This window comes from Notolepis coatsorum (genome assembly GCF_963971535.1).
Source record: "Notolepis coatsorum genome assembly, chromosome: 1".
In the NCBI taxonomy this organism is placed as follows: domain Eukaryota; kingdom Metazoa; phylum Chordata; class Actinopteri; order Aulopiformes; family Paralepididae; genus Notolepis; species Notolepis coatsorum.
In genome coordinates, this window is record NC_140165.1 from 291812211 (window position 1) to 291834089 (window position 21879).

At 45.6% G+C, this 21879-nt stretch overlaps 1 protein-coding gene across 1 annotated transcript in view; it reads right to left on the reverse strand.

Moving 5' to 3' along the window:
* The window catches only part of tenm4 (teneurin transmembrane protein 4), a 345863-nt gene that overhangs the window by 28283 nt on the left and 295701 nt on the right, over positions 1-21879 (reverse strand). The window contains exons 25-27 of the mRNA XM_084310380.1: positions 13323-14200; positions 6237-6409; positions 1399-1634 (exon numbers count right to left, since the gene is read on the reverse strand). Coding sequence (XP_084166506.1) covers positions 1399-1634; positions 6237-6409; positions 13323-14200 — 1287 coding nt within the window. The remainder of the gene's footprint in view (positions 1-1398; positions 1635-6236; positions 6410-13322; positions 14201-21879) is intronic.

A 21879-nucleotide genomic window follows, 5' to 3' on the forward strand; every position in this document is an offset into this window, starting at 1 on the left:
CTCACCACCCCAACAACAGCCTGTTCCAGCTGCTGAGGTCAGGCAGACGCCTGCGAACCCCAGCTACTAGGACAGAGAGACTTCGGCTCAGCTTCTTCCCCCAGGCCATCAGAGCCTTGAACACTGAACTCTCCACACACAAGCACACATGAGCACACACACGACACGCAAGCTGTACACGCTCGCACACTAGCAGCCACTTTAACATGAGCAAGCACACACTCATGCTGCACACGCCCACACTTATGGCCACTAAGGAAAGGTCACTTTAAAAATAGAATAGTAACAGTAACAGTGTATTGCACTACCAAAGGACCTAGCATGTCCTCCATGCTCTGTAAATAACTTATGTACAAATAACGATATGCCCTACTATGTTACCTGTTTATTGCACAATGTTGTTTTATTGGATTCTATTATATGTCGTTACTACTGTATTGCACATATTTGCGGGCAAGACCACCCGCATTTCATTGTATACTTGTATGCTGTGACAAATAAAACTCTTGACTTGACTTGATATACCTAACATTTATATGGTCATATTGGGGTTTTTAATGAGCTAGCCGGGTGCAGGTCAAATGAACATTAAGCACCCCTTATGGATTCACCTCTGTGACATGACCTTGCTGGAATATGTCAAAATCACATCTCCGATGGAGAGGACTGCTGTGTCAACACCAGAGTACACCTAATGATACTCTACACACACCACTCAAATACAGCCCGTTTTGTCTTTCAACTACCTACTGTATGAGCTTGTGACACTGCATCTAGAATGTGATATATTAGCCTTCAAAAGTCGCTCACTTTCAAATGAAAAAATGCCAAGCACCAAGCGTTTGTATTTCTTTACGCCTTATTATGTCTTTCTTATAAGGATAATGAGCTAGCGAAACAGTTTTGCGCTTCTAGATGAGTTGTGTATTCGGTTTGGGAATATCCACACCAGCTAGCATCTTTATCTAAGAAAAAATTAGAGACTTGAGTACTTGAGTATTTTCCTTTTAGGGAACTTTGCACTTTTACTCCACTACATTTATCTGAACCCAACAGTTACTTTGAAGAAAACGTTTTAGCATGCAAAGAAAACATGGCATCTTAACTGGACCACATGCTACTTTAACATCGGTTTGAACGCTCCCAAGCACTGGCATACACAAACACGTCGAATATCTACTTTCTACTGTTTCTTTTTCTTTACATATGTCTTTGTTATAAGTATAATGAGCTAGCGAAACAGTTTTGCGCTTCTAGATGAGTTGTGTATTCGGTTTGGGAATATCCACACCAGCTAGCATCTTTATCACCGAGTTCGGCTACAGGAAATAAGGAGACAAGGGCAGAAGGTGGGCGGGGGGCGTATGAGGTGAACAGGAAGGTAAACGCCGTCCTCACCCTGAGCCTGCGTCCGTAGACCGTGACCTGGCCTCGGGCGATCTCCTTCCGCTGCCTCCATTCCACCAGGTTGAGGCCGTTGTCGATGGCCAGGGTGACGTTCCTCTTGCTGACCGTGGGGTTGACGGTGCCGGCCAGTAGGTGAGGCTCCGTGTGCAGAGACACCTCCATGCCGTTGGCCAGCACCAGGCGCACAGAGCCATCCAAGCCGATGTAGTAGCTGTTCCGAACTTGATCTAAGACACAGAGGGATTTAGGAGGGAGATGATTACAAGAAATGGTTGTGTGTGTGTGTGTGTGTGTGGGGGGGGGGGTCTAAAATGGCTGCTCAGCAAAAGGCAGGGAGCACTGAGCAGCAGTGGTATTTAACTGAAACAGTGAGATAGCGTTGGGTGTATCGCAACAAAGATCGATAGGGAGAGAGGTTTCACAGCGGCAGTAAAGTCAGGCTTACAGCTGCTCTAGTTGCTCGGAGGACATGGGGGAAATGAAAGCCATCAAAGCAGCTGGAGCTCAAACTGAGGTTGCAGAGCACACTGGTCGAGACGGACGCACACGCGTGGGCGTGTGTTCAAAGCCTGTCTGTCACTGTCCCCAGGTGCCTGCGGCATGTGTTCCAGGTCCAGAGTGGTGACTAATAGTTTGACGTAAACGTCCCTTATATAAATATTCATATCAGCAGAGGTGGAAAGTATTTTCACTCAAGAATCTTCGAGGCAGGTCACTCTACATGAAGGGCCAGAGCCAACTCTACTTCCTCAGAAGGCTGAGATCCTTCAACATCTGTACAAGGATGTTGAGGATGTTCTACGAGTCGGTGGTGGCGGGCGCCTTCTTGTACGCTGTGACCTGCTGGGGCAGCGGACTGAGAGCGGGGGACGCAAACAGGCTGGAAAAGCTGGTCAGGAAGGCCAGTAACGTGGTTGGGGTGGAGCTGGACTCTCTAGTGGTGGTGGCGGAGAGGAGGAGCCTTGCTAAGCTCCACGCCATCATGGACAATCCCTCCCACACACTACGCATGAACTTGGCTGATAGAAGGAGCACGTTCAGTGTTAGACTAAGACTCCCTAGATGTAACACTGAACGGCACAGGAAGTCCTTCATTCCGACAGCCATCAGACTCTATAATGCATCACTGTGCCTCACTGCATCACTGAGCACAGGGGGACAGTACAGTCTGGCATAATCTTCCTGGACACTTTAACATTTTTACACTTCTCACAATCTTCCTGGACACTTTACAAATGTTTACACTTATTACTGTATATTTCTGTATATTCTTGGCTGTATAGTTTATATTTAAGATTCTAGAATGTATATACATACCAGAATGTATATCCCAGACCGGGATTATTCTTATTTTATTCATATTTATTTTTATATTATTATATTCTTATTCTTATTTTAGTCTTATGACTACCTAAATGTTTAATGTGAGCGATCTGTAGTGCCCGAATTTCCCTCGGGAAAAACAAAGGATTTCTATTCTATCTATACTTGTACTCCACTACATTTAATTTACTCCACGACATTAATCATTGTTATTTTGCATAGAAAACATGGCATGGTAATCAGAGGCAGCATAACTGGACCACATGCTACTTAACCTTACCTTTAGAGGTCAACGGTTCGCTCCCAAGCACTGGCATACACAAACACGTAGAATATATACTTTCACTTTGGATAGTTAAGTACAACCAATACCAAATACCTCTCTACTTTTAGTAGAATATAGATTTTTACTTTTACCAGAGTACTCTTTTATCTGGGTATTTCTAATTTTACTTAAGTAAAGGGACTGTGTACTTCTTCCACAACCTTTCATCGGAGCACATCTCCTTCTCGCCTCCTGTCAGAATACTGCCAGGGACGAATATTATTCTCATTAAAAGCCGTTCCAAAATGAATGGCCTGTCAAACAAGCCCGTTAATTAGTTGATTTTGATTCAGTGGAAGGAAAACAATCTCAAGATAGATTCTGCAGCAACGTCTCAGGTGTAAATGGGCATGAGGTCTGTGTTTCCATTTCTTCGTTTTGAGGAAGAAGAAAGGAGAGAACAAGACTAGGTCAAACTAGTCTACAATTTGAATTCCTGGATATTAAATGTTCATCTGCAATTTTCTGTAATGGTCGCAGTAATATTTGTTGTTAAAGTCTACTGAAGTAGCATTATACCACATGACATGGCTAAGCTACATCTATTATAATGATCTGCTAACGATGTCTCTTGTTTTTCTAAGATGATTAAGACTCTCCCTCGTGTCTCTTGGCACATGGAGAGGTGTTTTCTCTCCTACTTTGCTCAATGCAGGACTGTTACGCTGCGCCGGTTCATTTGGAAAGAGCAACGGCGAATAGGGAAAACCCCCACTTCCATGTTTACTAGTGACCGTTGTTGGTCGGCCGACCAATCGTGTGACCTCAGGGACATTGTTGGTCACCTGATCCAGCGGCCCAATGGTGTAACTTCATCACCGTCATGCTGTTCTCTCAAGTAAATAGGATATATTTTTTTTAAGCAAAAGGGGTGGAGTCGACTACTAAGAACACAACACTAGATTCACGTGACCTGACTACTAAAAATACAAAAACAAAATGGGGACTTCCTGCTTGCTCTCTCTTGAGGATGTGTTCAGGTGGTGAAGCAGGAGGCCCCCCGCCTCTCTCTCTCTCGTTCCATCTCCCAGACCCTTAAGAGGCCGGCCGCCCCGGAAACCTGCGGGTCAGGACCTGCCAGAGAGCGGCCGTGCTCCCCCCGCTCCCCAGAGGCAAGTGGGGGAGAAAAAAAAAATACTGCTGAATGGAGAGTTCCCACTAATGCGTGCAGAGCATTCAGGTGGAGAAATGTGACACGTGCTGACGGTCGTAAGGGAGCTGCGGTGACGGTGCCACCATCCAATCAGAGCGGGACAAAACAGCGGAGCGACACGGCTGACTTAACGGGGCTCGGCCGAGGCGGGGAGCGAGGGGTTAATGTAACACAAAAATATCCCCCTTTTTAGTTTTTTTATTCACTCATCGTGTTAGCCGTCAGACCCTGGCAGGTCTTTTGTTAATGAAAGAATATCCATAAAAGTATCTATACATCTACCATATCCATCTATCTATCTATACACCTGTCTATAATTGTATCTATTGTAAACTACCAAGTGTGTACAATCAAATGTTATTTACTGTATTAAAGCTGGCAAATACTATGTGTGTTCATGCAGGGCATGTCATACATTCCCGTGGACCTATAGAACAGCACCTCAGAGTCTCTGTCTAAACTGAGTGTTGGACTCAGCCGTAATCCTACCCTGGTCTTAACTATAACCATGTATAGACTTGTGTCAGCCCTGTATTCTGATTCCATTTTCTGAAGAAGCATTTTCATTGGCTTAGTGACGACATAATAGGAAAGCTTGTGTCGTCCTGTTCCTTGCAGAATGTAGGATGTCTGCCCGTTGCAATGAACCACCTTGCGACGTATTGTACTCCTGTCTGTAACTATAGCTTGATTCACTTTTGAATAAACTGTTGAAAGATGTTTCCTACCTTTCATCATTGGATATTATGGATAACCTTGACAATTTGGATATCGCTGCTGTCGGGACAAAACCTCATAACTCCATTTTTTGAATTTTTTTTTTATTATATAAATCAACTCCGTAGATCATCCTCCATATGTGTGTGTGGGTTTTACAAAGTTTAAACAATGGGAAAGCATTCAACCCATCATCTGTCTAAACCTCCTAACTCTATTCACCCTCAAATCTGTGTTCGTTTTTTTCATCTGCTGAAAAGTTGGGTTTTTGGAGTTATGAGGTTTTGTCCCGACAGCAGCGATATTGAATATAGTCAGATATATGTGACATAGCCCATCATCTCTTGATGAGCACTGCAGAGAGGCGAGGAACACGACTGGGAGGCGGTCCGGAGAGGACTAACACGACACACACACAACACAAGCAGGGATGAAACTAAGTCAGAGTCACGCTATGTATATGTGATCACCCCAACTGTCTGTCTACAAAGCGGACAATGGTGAATTAATTAGCGGGCAGAGTCCCTGGCGCCACGCGCCGCTCTCCGGCAGATGTCCCGCACAAGGTCACAGCACCGAGGTGACCGGACCGCTCTGTATCGCGAGCAGCAGCAGCAGAGAGCCGCCAGGACGTGTCCGCTTCCCTTTCAAGACTCCGCTTCTCCGGGAGCCATGGAATCAATGGTGGGAGAGGGGTGTGGTGGTGGTTGGGAGTAGTGGCTGGGGGAGGGGTGCACTTTCAAGTCAAATGTTATATGTGTGTGTGTGTGTGTGTGTGTGGGGGGTTGGCGGAAGAAAATCTTTACTGTCTTTTAGAAATTGAACCGGGGCCTTCGAGGGTTCAAAGCTATCAACGGGTAATCAATACGGCAGTTGGTCAGGCACAAAACAGGATATCAGGATGCCAAAGTATGCAAGACAAATCACAAGCGCCCCCCGCGCCTCAAATCAACGACCTCGGCCCGCCCTGTGCCTCACCTCTCTTTGATTGGATTTCCGGGAGCTCCTCTGGGCCAATAAAAGCGTGTTTTACAGATGAGGTTTTAAGACACAAAATCGATTGCGTTGTTTTTCATATTCGTTAGTTGGAGGAGGTCGACTACAATCAGGTGTGTTCATTATCGCCGCTTCCTAACAGGGCGAGGTGCGTTGCCATGGAGCGGCTCGGACTGCGGTTGATTTCCTGTTTGCTAATAGCAAACGACTGACAGGAAATCAAATGCAAAGTCCATTCCGGAAAGTTTCTTGTTTTGTCTTTCTTTGCTGTCGAGTTGCGGCACCGTCTATGTAAAAAGACATGAGATACCCCACCCTGCAAGAGCGTGTAGAAGGTTCCGGAAGCAGAGAGGTTGGTGGTGACCGTGATGTCTTCCTTGCTGGAGCCTTCGGTCTGGATGCGGACGGAGCTGTCCGTGTCGGTGCGGTAGCTGCTCACGTGGCCGGTGGGGTAGGTGACGTTCGTCAGGCGGCCGTAACTGTCGTACCTGTGAGCAGCAAAGTAACACATCACAGACATCTCGTCAACAACGGTGCATTTTTAGAGAGCTGGACGATTTCACCGCATCATCAACATCTCTTCCCAAAGATGAAGTAAACTGTTACTTAAATGCAAAAAGAAAAAAATTATAGATTTTCCCTAAGTAATCTTATAAGTTATATAAATTGTTCCCCTATCTTTATTTTGCCTACTTTACAAATAATAAAATGTGTTGAAAAAAGTTAAATACCGTAAGCAGTCTATTCACTGTGTCCATAGAAACAATGCTGTTCATACAAGCTTAATATTAGGTTATTTGCGATACTATGTATTCATGTTATTCAAAGTTATTAGCGTTTTCTTTCAAACTAATTTAGTTTTCCACAGGCTGTATGACGTACAGGCGTAGAGGCAGCTCTCTGCGTAGGAGTGTGGCACTGAAGACCGCGTACAGGGAGTGGAACAGACTGCTTCCGACTATCAGGAGAAAGTTATGGTGTAAACGACGGGATGAAACAGCATTTCCATTTTGATCCTTCAAGCAGAGATTAGACACGTCATAAAATCTTACATTTTGACATGGGTTTGATTAATAATTTTAGTATAACACAATTTAATGGGATTGATTAAATCAGCAATAATTGGGCATGCAATTAAAACCCCACAGCAAAGTACAGTATTAGCTCTCAGCATTATGTTTAGAAATGCATTGATTAAATAAATAAACACATGTTAATTGGGATTAATTGAGCATACTTTTAAATGATCACTTTCACAGCTCGATGCAGTTGGATTTCCATGTTCATTACAAATGCAGCAGGAGCCATACCTCAAGGAGACACCATCATTATTTTTGTGAAACTAGACATTACCAACAGCGGGTATATTCCTCCCTTCATAGGTCCTTATGGAGTTGGTGTTGTTGTTGTGCATGTTTTTCTGCATGAGTAGACATCTTCCAGGATACCAGCTTCATGACCGTATGACTAACGGACCAGGATATCTAATTTGAAGATTGAAAGTTTGGCCTGATGGTGGTGCTAGAGGAAAGGTCATGGGGTCACCAGAATTAATAGGCTTCTTTCTCTAGGGGTTATGAATGCTGCACAGCAAATTAGAAAAGATATGAACGAAAGGTATTCAAGATACACTAATTCTAAAATGTTAAGTTTGACCTGATGGTGGCGCTAGAGGAAAGGGCATGGGGTCATGTGGGCTAAAATCAATTTATTTATGTCCCTAGATGCATTTATCCATGCCTTTTATTATCATGTCTCCATGTAAATCTCAGCCTGTACATCTCAGCTTGTCTGTAGCCACTGAGGTGGTCAAGATCTATTTGTGACCGGACGGTCAGTGCAGCTGTTGCTAAAGCCACAGGCCCACAGGCCAAGGACTGATGAGGTGACGATTCTGGCTGACCAGAGCTTTGTCAGGATCTACAATATGTATAATATCTATGAGTCAATCCATTTATCAATTGTAAGAATGTATAGACAAATATCTACAAATGTGTGTACCATTAAAATGTGTTATTATTAGGGATGTCCGATATTATCGGCCTACCGATATTATCGGCCGATATCGGCATTAAAATGTGATATCGGATTTTTTTTTTTTTTTTTTTTTTGTACATTTCTATAACCTTTATTTACCCAGGCAAGCAAGTAAGAACAAATTCAGATTTTATTTATTGTCAAAAGTATGCATAATGTTGTGTTAATTCCACAACAAGAGATATGTAATGTTAATTACCTGAAATTATTCCATTTTTGGGGGGGGGGAAACCCTGCATATATCGGTATAGGTTGATATCGGTATCGGAAATTAAGAGTTGGACAATATCGGTATATCGGTATCGGTAAAAAAGCCAATATCGAGCATCCCTAGTTATTATATTGTATTAAAACAAGCAAAGGCCTATGTGTCACCATGACCCCTGCCTGTCCTTCAGAAACCACCAAGAGACATACTGTAATTCTAGATCCTTGCTATTTCAACTGTTTACCTTGTCATTTGTTAAGCCCTGAACCACGCTGCTAATTTGGAAGAGAGCCACCTCATTCTCTTAAGAACACCAACCAGAAAGGTATAAATGTCAATGAGATGGAAGGAGCTGGACACACTCCTGCTGTGCCAAAAAGCTAAGTAGAACCTGTGTCCACTCTCAGCTGTTTGTGTAAATACTCTGTAATATTGAATATTCACTCTGTAATAAATATTTGATTGCTAACACCCTCTCCTCATCTTTCAAGGTCAATTAAAAGAACGCGACAGTCACCAAGATCAAAGGGGTTCATCCTGTAATGGTCACAAACGTGCACTGCGAATTTGAAAAGATTTCAACCACAGCAATCCAAGTTATCGCGGGGAAACGATAACGTTTGTGGTGGCGGCCGGGGGTGAATCCATAATAAATCCCAGACACCGTCTTCTAGGGATATAATTACACTGCAAGGTGGTAGGATCAGGTGTACATCCATTGTGTCTTAGTGATACAGTATATACCTGCAGTACACAAGCGAATCAATGAAACGACTAACAAGGAGGAACCGTTTTTGCACAAGGTGAGAAGGCCTTTTTTTTTTATTCCTCTATCTTTCAGTTTCATAAAACTGCTTATTAGCTTAAGAGATTAGCGTTATCACCTAATCTCATTATCCAGGATATATAATGCGGCCCCCGCCGAGATGAGAGTCATTTGAGAGACGAGACGCGGCGCCTCTCCTGGCCCATACGCATCAGTCAGCTCGTCACACGCGGGATCCTCTCCTGGCCTACGCAGGACAGACCAGAGGCACGTGCGGGTTTTGTGCGTGAACAGCTCGCGTGGCCGTCCACACCGAGTACGACTTCAGAGCAGGCGGAAGCGCGCGGACGAAGGGACATTTACTTTGGAACAGCTGTAAATGCCTAGTCTATATGCGAAATCAGTCCCCGTTTGGAGATTTTCTTTTAAGATTTCCAGTTCCAGTGTTCTATTCTGTAATTGTCCATTTTGCATGTATAACCCGTTATTATCTCATTAATTAGATCAATGTTAGAATGAATTTTAGAATGATGAAATCAGTGTGACTGTACTCCTGAAAAAGTATAGTATGGTTTATTTGTATTGTGAAAGACACAGACACGTTGAACAACATCTATATGTGTGGTAATAATGCAGATATTGAGTGTATTTCTGTGAAAATGCGCCTGGCGCACGCCTCAAATTCCAACCGAAGTGAAATAATTCGCTTCCTGTCCGCCCGCGGCCGGTGTGAACAGCGACAGTCAGCTCGCCACGAGCGGGATCCTCTCCTGGCCTACGCATCAGTCAGCTCGTCACGAGCGGGATCACGAGAGGCCGGATTGTGTCATCGATTTCACCGCGAGAGCACGCCGCCCCGCGGAACAATTTCAGATCTCCCCACCCGTCAGTCCTGTGAGTGAGTTAATGGTACATTACTTAGACCCAGGCCTTCTATCTGTGCCGCAAATACAGACGTGTCGCCGCCCGCCACAATAACGCACCTAATAAATGAGACGGCGGCCGCTGGTTTCCTTTACGGACACTTCCTCCGCGCTGCCAGCTCCAATATCCAAGATGCGGGAGACATCATCTGCCTGAGATAAATGCTATCTGATCTGAATTGTAGTAAAGGGGGGGTAGCTGGGACTCGGAGCTGTGTTTCAGCATAAATCCTCCACTTCGGGAAATGCCTCACAGCGAGATTAATCTTTATCTGTGCTTGATTTCTTTTGATATTCCTCTATCATAACACATCAGCGCTGAAGCGGTTCATTTCCCGACGTTCATCTTCTATTCTAAGCATGTGCACCCACACCCCACCTCCCTCCGTGCGCCCCCACCCTCCATCCTCCCGGAAATGATTTCTCATCCTCCAATTTGAGGAGAAGTTCCACGTCACGTGTACCGTGCCACTTGTAACTAACTACCAGGACAAAACAGAAGAAGAAAAAGAGGACAGTGTGTCCTGCCTGCCTCCACCTCTTAACAAAAGAGCCAGTCCTCCGGACAGGAAAGTCTCATTCCGGAGCGATGCCACATGTCCCAGGTTGATCAGTGACCCAAACTCTCTCCATCTCAATTAGGGGCCTCGAGCCGGGGCCTCTTCCTCGGGCTCCAACCACCGAGCTCTAATGGCTCTTCCCTGCTCCAAACTAGGCTCCCTATTAGCTTGCTTTCTTCTGGACCAGAGGGTGGGCACAGGGTGGGGGGTGGGGGAGGCGGGGCTGGTGGGGTGCGCCTAGACTGGACTGGGGAGGGCTTATTCTTTCCCCCCGGATGGACACAAGTCCATTTGGATCGCATCACCTCCACGTCATGTGCCAGGCTTCATGACCTTTCACGCTGTGGGACAACCATAGGCCGTCCCTGCCTGATCAGCATGCCCCTCCGGCATCTCACCCCCCCCCCCCCCCCCCCATGTCTCACCCCCCTCTGTCCCTGCTCCGCTCTGCTCCACGTCCACACTCTCATTCTCCACTGCACCCTATAACTCCACATAGGGGCGGAGAAGGAAACATATGGGTGCCGGTTGTGAATAAATCCCCCCCACCCTCCCCCGTCAACAATCGTTTCACAGGACGCGCGGCTACAGCCTGTTGTCACATCAAAGACGCCTCCGTTTGACTTCCGCGAGAGCGGCTTCCTCTTTAACCCCCCGACGGCTAAACAAGCCTCGTTTACCGAGAGCAGGGGAGCATTAAAGCCGACGATTAGGCTGCTTTTCATGGGAATCACATGAATTAATGGATTCAGGGTAACCCTTAAGCCGAGGCGCTTATAATTACAGTGAAAAACATTAGAAGGTCAGCGGAGCATCTGCACGTTGCAGTAGATGTCAGAGCAGAGCGGTTTCGCCAGGAGGTCAGAGCGGCGACCGCGGAGCACATGCCTTCTGTTCTCCACGCAGACCCTTTGTTTCTTTATTACAAATATTAAATTACAGTCTATAGGCTAAAAAGACCCCAGCAGACGCTAATTAATTTGGGGGGGGGGGGGGGGGGGGGGGGTGAATACGATGATGATAATAATAATTAAACAGTTTTAGTAGAATGGCTGCATTTACTGTATATGGCGCTTTTATCCAACACGCTTTACAAGTTGTTCCTCACATTTCACACATTCACACACCGACGGCAGAGACAACCATGCAAGGCGTCAACCTGCTCATCTGGAGCAATTAGGGGTTACTTAAGTGTCTTGCTCAAGGAGACTTCGACATGCTGCCCAGGAGGAGTGGGAATCTAACCGGGAACCTCTGGATTACCAGACGACTGCTCTACCTCCCGAGCCACTGTTGCCCCTAGTAGAAGACAAATTAAGGTGCCTTTTGGAGGGAAATGAAGACTCTGACCCTCAGGTGGAGTGACCTTCAGAGCTAATTACGCAAGGAAAACAAAAGAGTCTCTATTGGGCCTAAATGAAACATGGACGGTGCGACGTGGCTCGCAGGTATATATGAAGTCGTAATCTAATTCCCTAATTGCGGAGAAATAAAGAAAATGAAACCATTTCTCAACTTAATTATTGCTTTCTTCTTCTAGTAAACAACCCCCCACCCCCTCCATTTTTCTTTTTTGATGTGGAGGCACGGACAGACATTTAAGGAATTGAAAAAGGTAGAAATGAAATCGTGCTTCAACCTTCAATGAAGCAACCCGTGTTTGAGATATTCCACGGCACCGCTAACGGCCCAATTCAAGACAAGTTGGAACATAATCAAACAGCGACGCCATGCTGCTTTCGTGTGGCACATTTCATCTGAGGGAAAGCTCTTGGCGTCGCTACCGTTCCACCGCCACTGTCCTTTGCCTTCCCTAAGAGCAGAGAGTCGTGCTCCGACGTGATAATACCAGCCGGCTATTTGAGAGAGAGATTCAAAGGGAAATCATTCAAGAGGATTTCAGCTGCCGGGTTTGGGTGTTTGTCAGAGCCGTGGGTATATCATTCTACCTTCAGACGGGCGAACGAATGGCTGCATTTAGCAGTGTCTTCCCCCCCCACCACTGTAGCCCCCCCCCCCCCCCCACCATCTCTGATGACAGCCAAATCAAACCTAGGTGATAAACATCTGCTCAGATTAAACAGAGCCTCTGATTACATGTCATGTCAGGGTATTACACTCTTCCAGTGAGGTGTAACAGCTGTCTGACCAGCCAATCTGACTAATCGCACATGCTGGAAAGACACCCAGTTAGCGCCGTGTCCCTGGGTGCCGCACATTAACAACATGGACAGATTGCGCCACAGAAGTTGCAGAAACTAGAAGTCCTCCGCTCGAACACACTGCAGACTGCGCAGGGGTTTTCCATTGTGCGCTCGCGTTGTGTGGTTTTGCCTCAATCAATTCCTACCTCTGGCTATTTAATTATGCTTATTTTGTGCAAGGCCTCCCGGTAGCCCTAAGGGCAGAATGTACTTGCCAATAGATATACGTCTTGCATGCATGAAATAACTACATACTGTGCAGTCTGTCAGCGCAAGTAAGGGTACATTATGAGTAACCTCAGCCAGTAATCCTATTTGGTATGATAACAGCAAATAGGATTACACCCATACTTTCCACAGGTCTTGCATTGTGACTGACACAGGCCTACAAGGAGGTGGCTCATGTGCCGAAATACTAAACTCAGATGTCAAACGACTCTATAACTCTTCTAATGTCTGTGACATTCGCCCACCAAAGCGATTTGGACTTTTTCCGGTGCAAGTTTTCCCAGGAATGATATTTATTTCTGTAAACTGGATATTGGATTCAAAGAGATCTAAGAGATGTATTCAGTTACAATCCAACGCCGGGGGGAAATCAATAATCGGCTCGAATGGGATCCGGACTCAATACTGCAGGTCTCGACTGAGGGATTTTCTTTTTCTTTGTTTAAAGAAGTGAGTTTTGTTAAACAGTACTTACTCATAGAATGTCGTCCATCCGTTGTCATTGGTCTTTGTCGCTAGCAGCCCTGAACTTCCATGGTAGGTCATCACAGCGAGTTCCTGACCCTGGGCGGCGACGGTTTTGAGGGCATTATTGGTGCCGATGGTGAACCAGAACGTTTGTCCGTCGGGAACCATCAGCCACAGAGGCATTCCGGTACTATCCCGTCTTATAGTCATCATATTCTTGTTCTTATCGGTGATGCTGCTCAGGTCACCCTCCCCCGTGTAGGTCAGATTATAAAGGTGGTCTCCTGTCGTCAGACTCTGCGTGTAGATGTGGCTGCCGTTGGAGTCGAACAGGTAGAGTTCGTCGTTGATCGGGGAGGACACCTCGTACATGCTGAGAGGGTTCAGGTAAGGCTTGTTCCTGCGCACGTAGCGGATGCGGATGTTGCCCAGGTCGGCGATGAAGAGCTCCCCGTCCGGGGACACGGCCAGGGAGGAGGGCGCGTTCAGCTTGGCGTCCTTGGCGTAGCCCTCGTCTCCGGAGTAGCAGTCGCAGTTGGCGTCGTTCTTGCAGTCGCAGCCGCTGGGCGCGCCCGCCGCCAGGGAGATCTCCCCGTTGGTGGACACCTGTCGCACACGGTTGATCTTCTTCTCGTCCGACTCGGCGATGTACAGGACGCCGTTGTGGGACACGGCCAGGGCGTTGGCCGACTCCAAGGTGGCGTGGACGGCCACCTTGCTCAGCAGGAAGTGGTCGATGCCGGGCACCTGGCAGTGCATGGGCCTGCCGGCGACGATACGGACCTGGTGGTTTGCCGAGATCTGGAGGACCACGTTGTTGTCCAGCACATACAGGGAGTTGTCCATGGGGCTCACTGCCAGGTCTGTGGGCCACTCCAGACGCACCTGTGGAGAAAACACACCATCAGATCACCATCAGGTTTGGGTTCAAAAACTAAAAAATACTAAAAGAATACCCCGAAAAAAAAGCATGCTCATATCGATCCTCACTTTATAAGAGAGAAACTATCCCTCACGGCGAGAGTCTTTGAAAACCGATTACAAATGGGCTGCTGTGTAAAAAGAGAGAAAAAGTGAGCTACTGTATCTCATAGCTTAACCTGAGAGCGAAAACCTTTTTCTTTTTATAGAGATTATTATCTGATAGGGTGGAGGAAAATAGCAGTGGGTACTGCTAAAAGGGGGGGGGGAACACAAAAGCATGATTTCTGAGATCAATGCTGATAAGAGGAGCGGCGAGGAAAGGACAGAGAGAAGAGAACCGAGTCAAACCATCAGATTAATACCAAACCCACAAATCTCCATTGATCACGGCCGGTGCTGGAAAACTTTAAGACTTAGCTGGTGCATCTCTCACAAAGAGGATATTATTATAAAAAAGAATAATAAACTGGAGCGCTCTTTTCAAACAAAAGCCCTGCTTGTAGCTCCCGAGCCTCCGACAACTGTGACTTATTGTTCGGCGAAAAATACATCTGGCTTTTAACAAATAGGAATGATCGGATTCATCCAATTTACCAGTCTCCCCGTGCACTCATGAACCTGTGGAGATCTCTTAGGAATATAATATGACGTGTCGTATTTCAACAGTGGCCTTGGAGCATCAACAAGAGGAGGCTGATTAAAACCTGGTCTTAATTTACTGGAAAGTACAAAAGAGCGGTTCAGATTGGGGATGGGCTATTACACGAGAGCAGCCCCAGCATTGATTCGGATCCTTCGTCCTGCAACTGGGAAATAGGAGAGCAGATGAAATTACCGTGCAATTACTACGGTTCAGTAATCTTTCACAGTGGTCTGGTAATGCAAAGTTCACCAACCTCCATCGTCGTAATTGATTGGGGGGGGGGGGGGGGCAGCCCGTGAGTATTAGGTTATATGTTAACATGGAGTGAATTATTGCTATGAACTTCAAGCAGAAATCCATATTATATTAGTTAAGTGCAAATGTTAGGAGATGTAATCTATAGAGGTGGGGGCAGGAATTGGCGGAGGGCAGGTGGAAATACACACGGGGCTCGGCGACGGGATGAATAATCCGAGGAGGAAGAGGGGGATTCTGTTTGGGGACGGTGTGAGTAACCTTCAGCTGACAATAGTTAAACAATACATCAGCAAAGAAAATCTAATAAAAACTTCAAGCTGCTGACTTGTGGATTAAATAAGCCCCCCCGGGGAAATCCTTCCTACTGATGAATGTGAACACCGTGGAGGTTGCCACATTAAATTTCACTTCATAAGGGGAAGCGAGTCTGCATTCTAAAGGCTCCTGGCCTCCCGGTAAAAACACACACCGGTGTTGAAACATAAAATACAAAACTCAATATGGCGCAGGGGCCACGGGTTTCCTGGAAACGGTGTCCTGGAGAAGGTCCTCAGAGCATACCGCGCCACGCTGATCTATACCAGTGTCCAAAGCACATTTCTCATTTTCTCATTTAGCCGGCAATGAGCCCGCCACGATACCTCAGCTAATATCGATGGCTGATTCTGGAGAGATGATCTCCTAAATCTCGTCAGTCACGCCGTCGTGCGGACAGATCTTTTTCTCGCTCCTCTCGCGAAGGAAGAGATCTACTCGTCTACCTCTCGAGTGAATGACGGGTGTTGAGCACCGCGCGAGCGCGCGCACACACACACACACACACACACCACACGCACACCACAGAGGAGGGTTATATAATGAGACATACTGGATCTCGTACTGGACCCACACATACAACAAACAGGGGAGCACTAGCTGATACATGTCGTCTTCCAGGGAGCTGAAAAGGCATTTACTCGAGGGATGATGGGAAGATTTTCAATTTCTTAAAACCTATTTCTTGTCAACACTGGTGGTTAAATATTTTATGAGGCGGAGTGTGTGGAGTGGCTCGGGGGGCGGGCGGGGTGTGGGGGCTGGGCGGGAGCTGTGAGGAGGTTTTCACACCACTCTGAGTGATGAGGGGATATTTCCCAAGCCGCCGTAACCCGATCATACCACCCTGCCCCACCCCCCGTCACGCCGGGGCAACTGTGAGTGGCGCCGGGGCACGACTGCCAGCCAGCGAACCCGGCAGATCAGCCGTGACACAGATCCACGCATTTGTACCAGAAAAAAAATAAGAACACACCACAAACCCTATTTTTATATGTACTTGCAGCTTGTGTTAGAATATTATATCGTCCGTTTTTTGTCTTATTTTTTTTCATAAGCTATCCCCTTCACTCACTGCGCTATCAACACAGCGGCTGTCTGAAGGAAAAGTAATCCTACATTCTATTTGAAGAACCCTCTCGGATCTGAACTGAATGTCATTGTTGCCGCGTTCTGAGGCAACTAGCCGCCTTGGAAGTGAGAATGTGTTTAGAGTAATCTCATCTGAAAACATGGCTTCCTATAAGTGTGAACTCAGCGGTGGGGGATGGGGTGGGGGTGGGGGGTGAGGAGAAGGTCAAACTATTGGATCTCCTGCATAACAACAGCAAAAAGAAGAGAGAGAGAAAAAAAAGCTTTTGAGCACAAAACGTATACTAACCAGCATATGGAATGCAGACATGTTTATTTCGTTTTTTTCCCTGCACCACTTAACAGCCAATGGTAAAGATCGAAGAGGATTTCAAAAAAAAAAAAGGGTACAGATGACCTAATCAGAAAAGGAATGATTTTTCTTTTTACTTTCCTGATTAAAGCGATGAGCCCCGGCGATGATCACCAGGGGCCTGGGAGTGTTTGAAGGGAGAAAGCTGCGAGCCCAGTGGATGAATTTTTAATGGTTGCTTTTTACCGTCTGAGTGTCTCCGGCAGCGTGTGCTTGTGCAACTTGTCATCGTTGTGGGGCTGCAGTCAGTCTGCCTGTGGAGGCTGAGGTGGCAAAGCGTCCACAGGGGCTTGTGTGGAGGCTGAGGGAGGGAGGGAGCGTGTGTGTGTGTGTGTGTGTGTAGGGGGGAGGAGGGTGGGGTTTGAGGGGGTGGAGGTCCCTAGGGCGCTGGGCAGCTGGAGGCTCCACTCTCACTTCTGAATACATCAGTTTATACACAGAAAAAGCATCTCTCCGATGGCAGCAGAGGCCCGCGGACCGGTTTGCCGGACAACATGGAAAAGGGCAAGGAACGAGCTTAGTGCAAGTACACACACACACACACACACAGACACACAGACACACACACACACACACACACACACGCACACACGCACACACACACATGCGCAGCACACAGCTCTCGCTCGCGGTACTTGTCAGTGTCAGTCAGATCTCTTGTCTTCTAGTCTGTAAATGCCAAAGTAACCTCATAATGTCAAGTGCAAATGCAAGTTGTAATACAATTCAATACAGAGCCGAGCGATCATCTCCGGGAGTTCATGAGCTCACGCCGGTTCTGGCTATTAGTGGAGATACCTCCAAATACCAGGCGCAAACGTGAGATGCTTCCTCTATATGGGATAGGCGACGTGCGAGCGTGCCTGAACATACACTCACTAGGAGGAGGTTTCATTGGGAAACCTCTGATGGTCATCATTGGTCCAACAAGGATTTATTTCCTTTTTAATGAAAAAAAATGACATTTTCTAAATAGATTACGATGTGATATTCGGGGCATGTAGAATAAATGGACCCTTATGTACTGTATATACATATAGAAAGATGGTCTGTATATGATATAAACCAAAACTGAGAATATATTGTCTTGTCGAGAATAATTACAGCTTAGAACCATACAGTATTTTATGCTAAATCTGTCCAAAAGTCAACGATCCTTTGTTACATGCAGGTACAGGTTTGTTCTGTGAAAATGAAATAATTGTTTTTGTTTTACCGTCCTTTATAAGATGAAATAAGAAATGTACTTTTTAGTAAAGTGTCATGTTAACTTAACTTATTTTGGTAATGAAAGACTTGCATTGTGTTTAAGGAAAGGTACTTTCTTTTTGGGAAATCTTATTTGTAACACAGGGGGGAAAAGACAGAATGTTCTGTTTGTATGAAATGGAGTTTATCGAACAGTGTTTATTCTTGTGGCTGTCATGTTGCAGCCTACACCATTGCAATGATTATATGTAGTGTCTTGTAGGTCAGTGTCCTATATGTCCGTGGGGGCTGGGCACCTCTGGTGCATGACACTGAAGTAAAATCAATCAACCAATCAATCAATATCATGGCATGTCACAGGACATAAAGAACTAGGACAGAATAAATAAAAGTCTTGATGTATATAATATACACACCGCCGCGCCAGGTTCTATACTGATATACTGTACTGAGTTATAAGTCAAAATCACAAGCCACGTCCACATGCACTAATCCAAAACAAACTTCAGATTTTGACCGATACTTGGTCCAAAAACATGTGTATCCAATTTCTATGAAAATAAATAAATAAATAAAAATAGCTAAAATAAATCAATAATGGCTGACTCCGACGGTCCAAGAGACAAATGTGCAGAGCAAGGGCAGCTGCTTATCTGTGCCAAGTTTAATAACTTCGGGCCCTGCAGAGTTAAAGTGAAGGCCTTTTAAACTTTTCATAATTGCTATTTTGGCCCATTTGATTAATATTTGTCCTACAGTCCCAGTGAGCCTTTTGAGCTATGGTTGGGGTTTGAAAGCGTTTCATAAAATCTGAATCCAAAACTGAATGTGCTCATCGAATACAATATACAAATCCTTTCAAATCCCTTGTCGGATCTCTTTTAGGTAATTGTATAATTACCTAATTAGCAACAATTTCGTGTAGGTGAAGAATGTATTATTATTTTATTGGGACTCGGTGCAGTGCCAAAATATGATTGAGAACCAGTACAGTCAGAAAAAGCTTACTGTGGAATGTTAATGTCAGGAGTGTCATTTCTTCAGCGTCAGATGTATCATTTGATTTGTTATGTCTGTGTGTTTGGGGTCGTTGCCTTGGCATGGCCTGGGGCGCGTGACCTGTCCTTCCTCCGTGGAGTTTGGGGGTGGGGGCGTGGGGTTCGCTGGTTTCCTCGTGGTGGCGAGGTCGCTGAGACTGGGGGAGATGCTGAGACTGATTCCCATCGCCGTGCATGGCGGTGTGAGTGGCACGCAGGCTGTTTGTGTTTTCCTTCGGTCATGAGGGTGTGTCTTAGATGGGGATGTGGTGGGGATTGATGTGTGGGTTGTTTGGGGGAATGGCTGTTCTGGGGGGGGGGTTCACATGCCTTCGTTGGTTACAATTTATTTTCAAATGTATTCATCTTAATTATCCGCAATATCTAAAACAATACTTGACTCCATATTCTTCCAATTATTATTTAAGGCATTCTAGCCAACTCTATTTTTCCATACCTACACTTTCAACAGTCTCAAAAGCAACAGCCAAGAAAGCCTTTTTGTTCAAAGCCCCTTCTGATTGGAATAACTTACCTGCAAATACTCGTTCCATCTCATCTTTTTATTTATAAAAAAATGTGCTGTCTTCTTACTTTCAAAGTACATGTTTTTAGTTTATCATTTTTAGTTTATCATTTATATACATTATATACATTCATCCATCACGCTCAACATAGGGGCCCCCCAGGGCTGTGTTCTGAGCCCCCTCCTCTACTCCCTGTACACACATGACTGCGTAGCACAGCGGAACAACAACACCATCATCAAATTTGCTGATGACACAGTAGTGGTGGGCCTGATCTCTGCCAACGACGAAAGGGCCTACCTGGAAGAGGTAGAGAACCTGTCACAGTGGTGTCAGGAGAACTGCCTCTCCCTGAACGTCAGCAAAACAAAAGAGATGATTGTGGACTTCAGGAGGTCGGGGGTCAAGGACTACAGCCCCCTCAGCATCGACGGGGCACCAGTTGAGAGAGTGAACAGTTTCAAGTACCTCGGAGCCCACATATCCGAGGACTTGACATGGACCACACACATTGACAGTGTTGTGAAGAAGGCACGACAACGCCTCTACTTCCTCAGGCGCCTAAGGAAGTTCCAAGTCAGTCAGAAGATCCTTAGGAACTTCTACTCATGTACAATAGAGAGCATCCTGACCGGCAACATCACCTCCTGGTTTGGGAATAGCACTGCACAAGACCGTAGCAGACTACAAAGAGTGACACGTTCAGCCGAACGCACAATTAGAGGGGGGCTTCCCACCCTCCAGAACATTTACAACAAGCGGTGCAAGGGGAAGGCTAAGAGAATTATTAAGGACTCGAGCCACCCGAACAACTGCCTCTTTGAACTGCTGCCGTCAGGCAAGCGATACCGGAGTCTTATGGCGAGCACAGAAAGACTCAGAAGGAGCTTCTATCCCCAGGCCATCAGGCTGCTAAACGAACAATAATCGCTAAACGAACAATAATCACTATGCAACAACCATCAAATGCACACAGCACACACACCCACACACTCACTCAAACAAACAACACACTGCAGCACCCACTCTCCACACTTTAGATCACACAAACACACTTACACTTTATATTTATTGATAAAGGATTTGCACTACAACTCGTACACCTACTGTGAATTGTACCTAAACTGCACCTCGTCCATTTATGCCTTGCACTATATAGTATTGTATATTAGTACACTGCACAGTATTGTATATTGTATGGTAACTACGTCTACGAACATTGTACATATGTCTAAACTGAACACTGTGACCTCTTTTTTTACTTCTAATTTTTACTATGTTTTTATTTCATACTTATCTTGTCATGCACAGTCTCTGGAGCGCAACAGTAAGAAGCATTTTGTACAAAAGTATTCTGTACTTCTGTATGACAACTATTAAAGAAACTTGAAACTTGAACTTGAACTTGAAACTTATCTCGTACGAAGTAACAATCCATTCCTATCCTTGCTTGATTTGTGTTTTGTTTTGTTTGTCCTGTTTATTTTGTGATCTTGTATGTTGGTTTACTTATTTTGTAATGTCATTTCTCAGTTGATTTTGTTGTTGTAGACTGTTTCGATGTCCAATGTTTTTTGTGTGTTTTTTTTCTTCTTCTGAAAATGTACATACATTGTATTGTGTTAGGAGCCCCTCGAAAACGAGATGCTACATCTCAAGGGGTTATTCCGAATAAAGAATTTCAATATAACACTGTACTTATTGTACTTATTTTAGGCCTATTCTTATGTCTTGATTCTTCGTTCTACTGTACATGGCACTACATGACCACATCTCACTGTTCCTCCTACCCAAATACCAACCACTCATCAAGCGAATCAAGCCCATAGTTAAATCTGTGAAAGCCTGGCCCGAGGGAGCAGACCTGGGCCCTCATTCATCAATGTGTGCGTAGAACATGTTCTATTTCCACACGTAAGCACGGAATGTAGAACTAGTGTACGCACAGGGAAGTCGGGATTCATCACACGGTGCGTACGCAGGCTCTATGCTCCTCCGTAGAACTTTGTTCTACCGTCAATGCTCGTGCATGATTATCCATATATGGTCATGAAAGTGAGGAAACACCCCCCATGGGATGTGAAATAATGGACTGACCCGAGCGGAACTCTGAGAAACTCCACGGAGAATTCACTGCTGTCGAACCAAGAAGACACTATCGCGTATTATGGGATAAATAAAAGGCGGATTTGTAAACGGTGATGTCA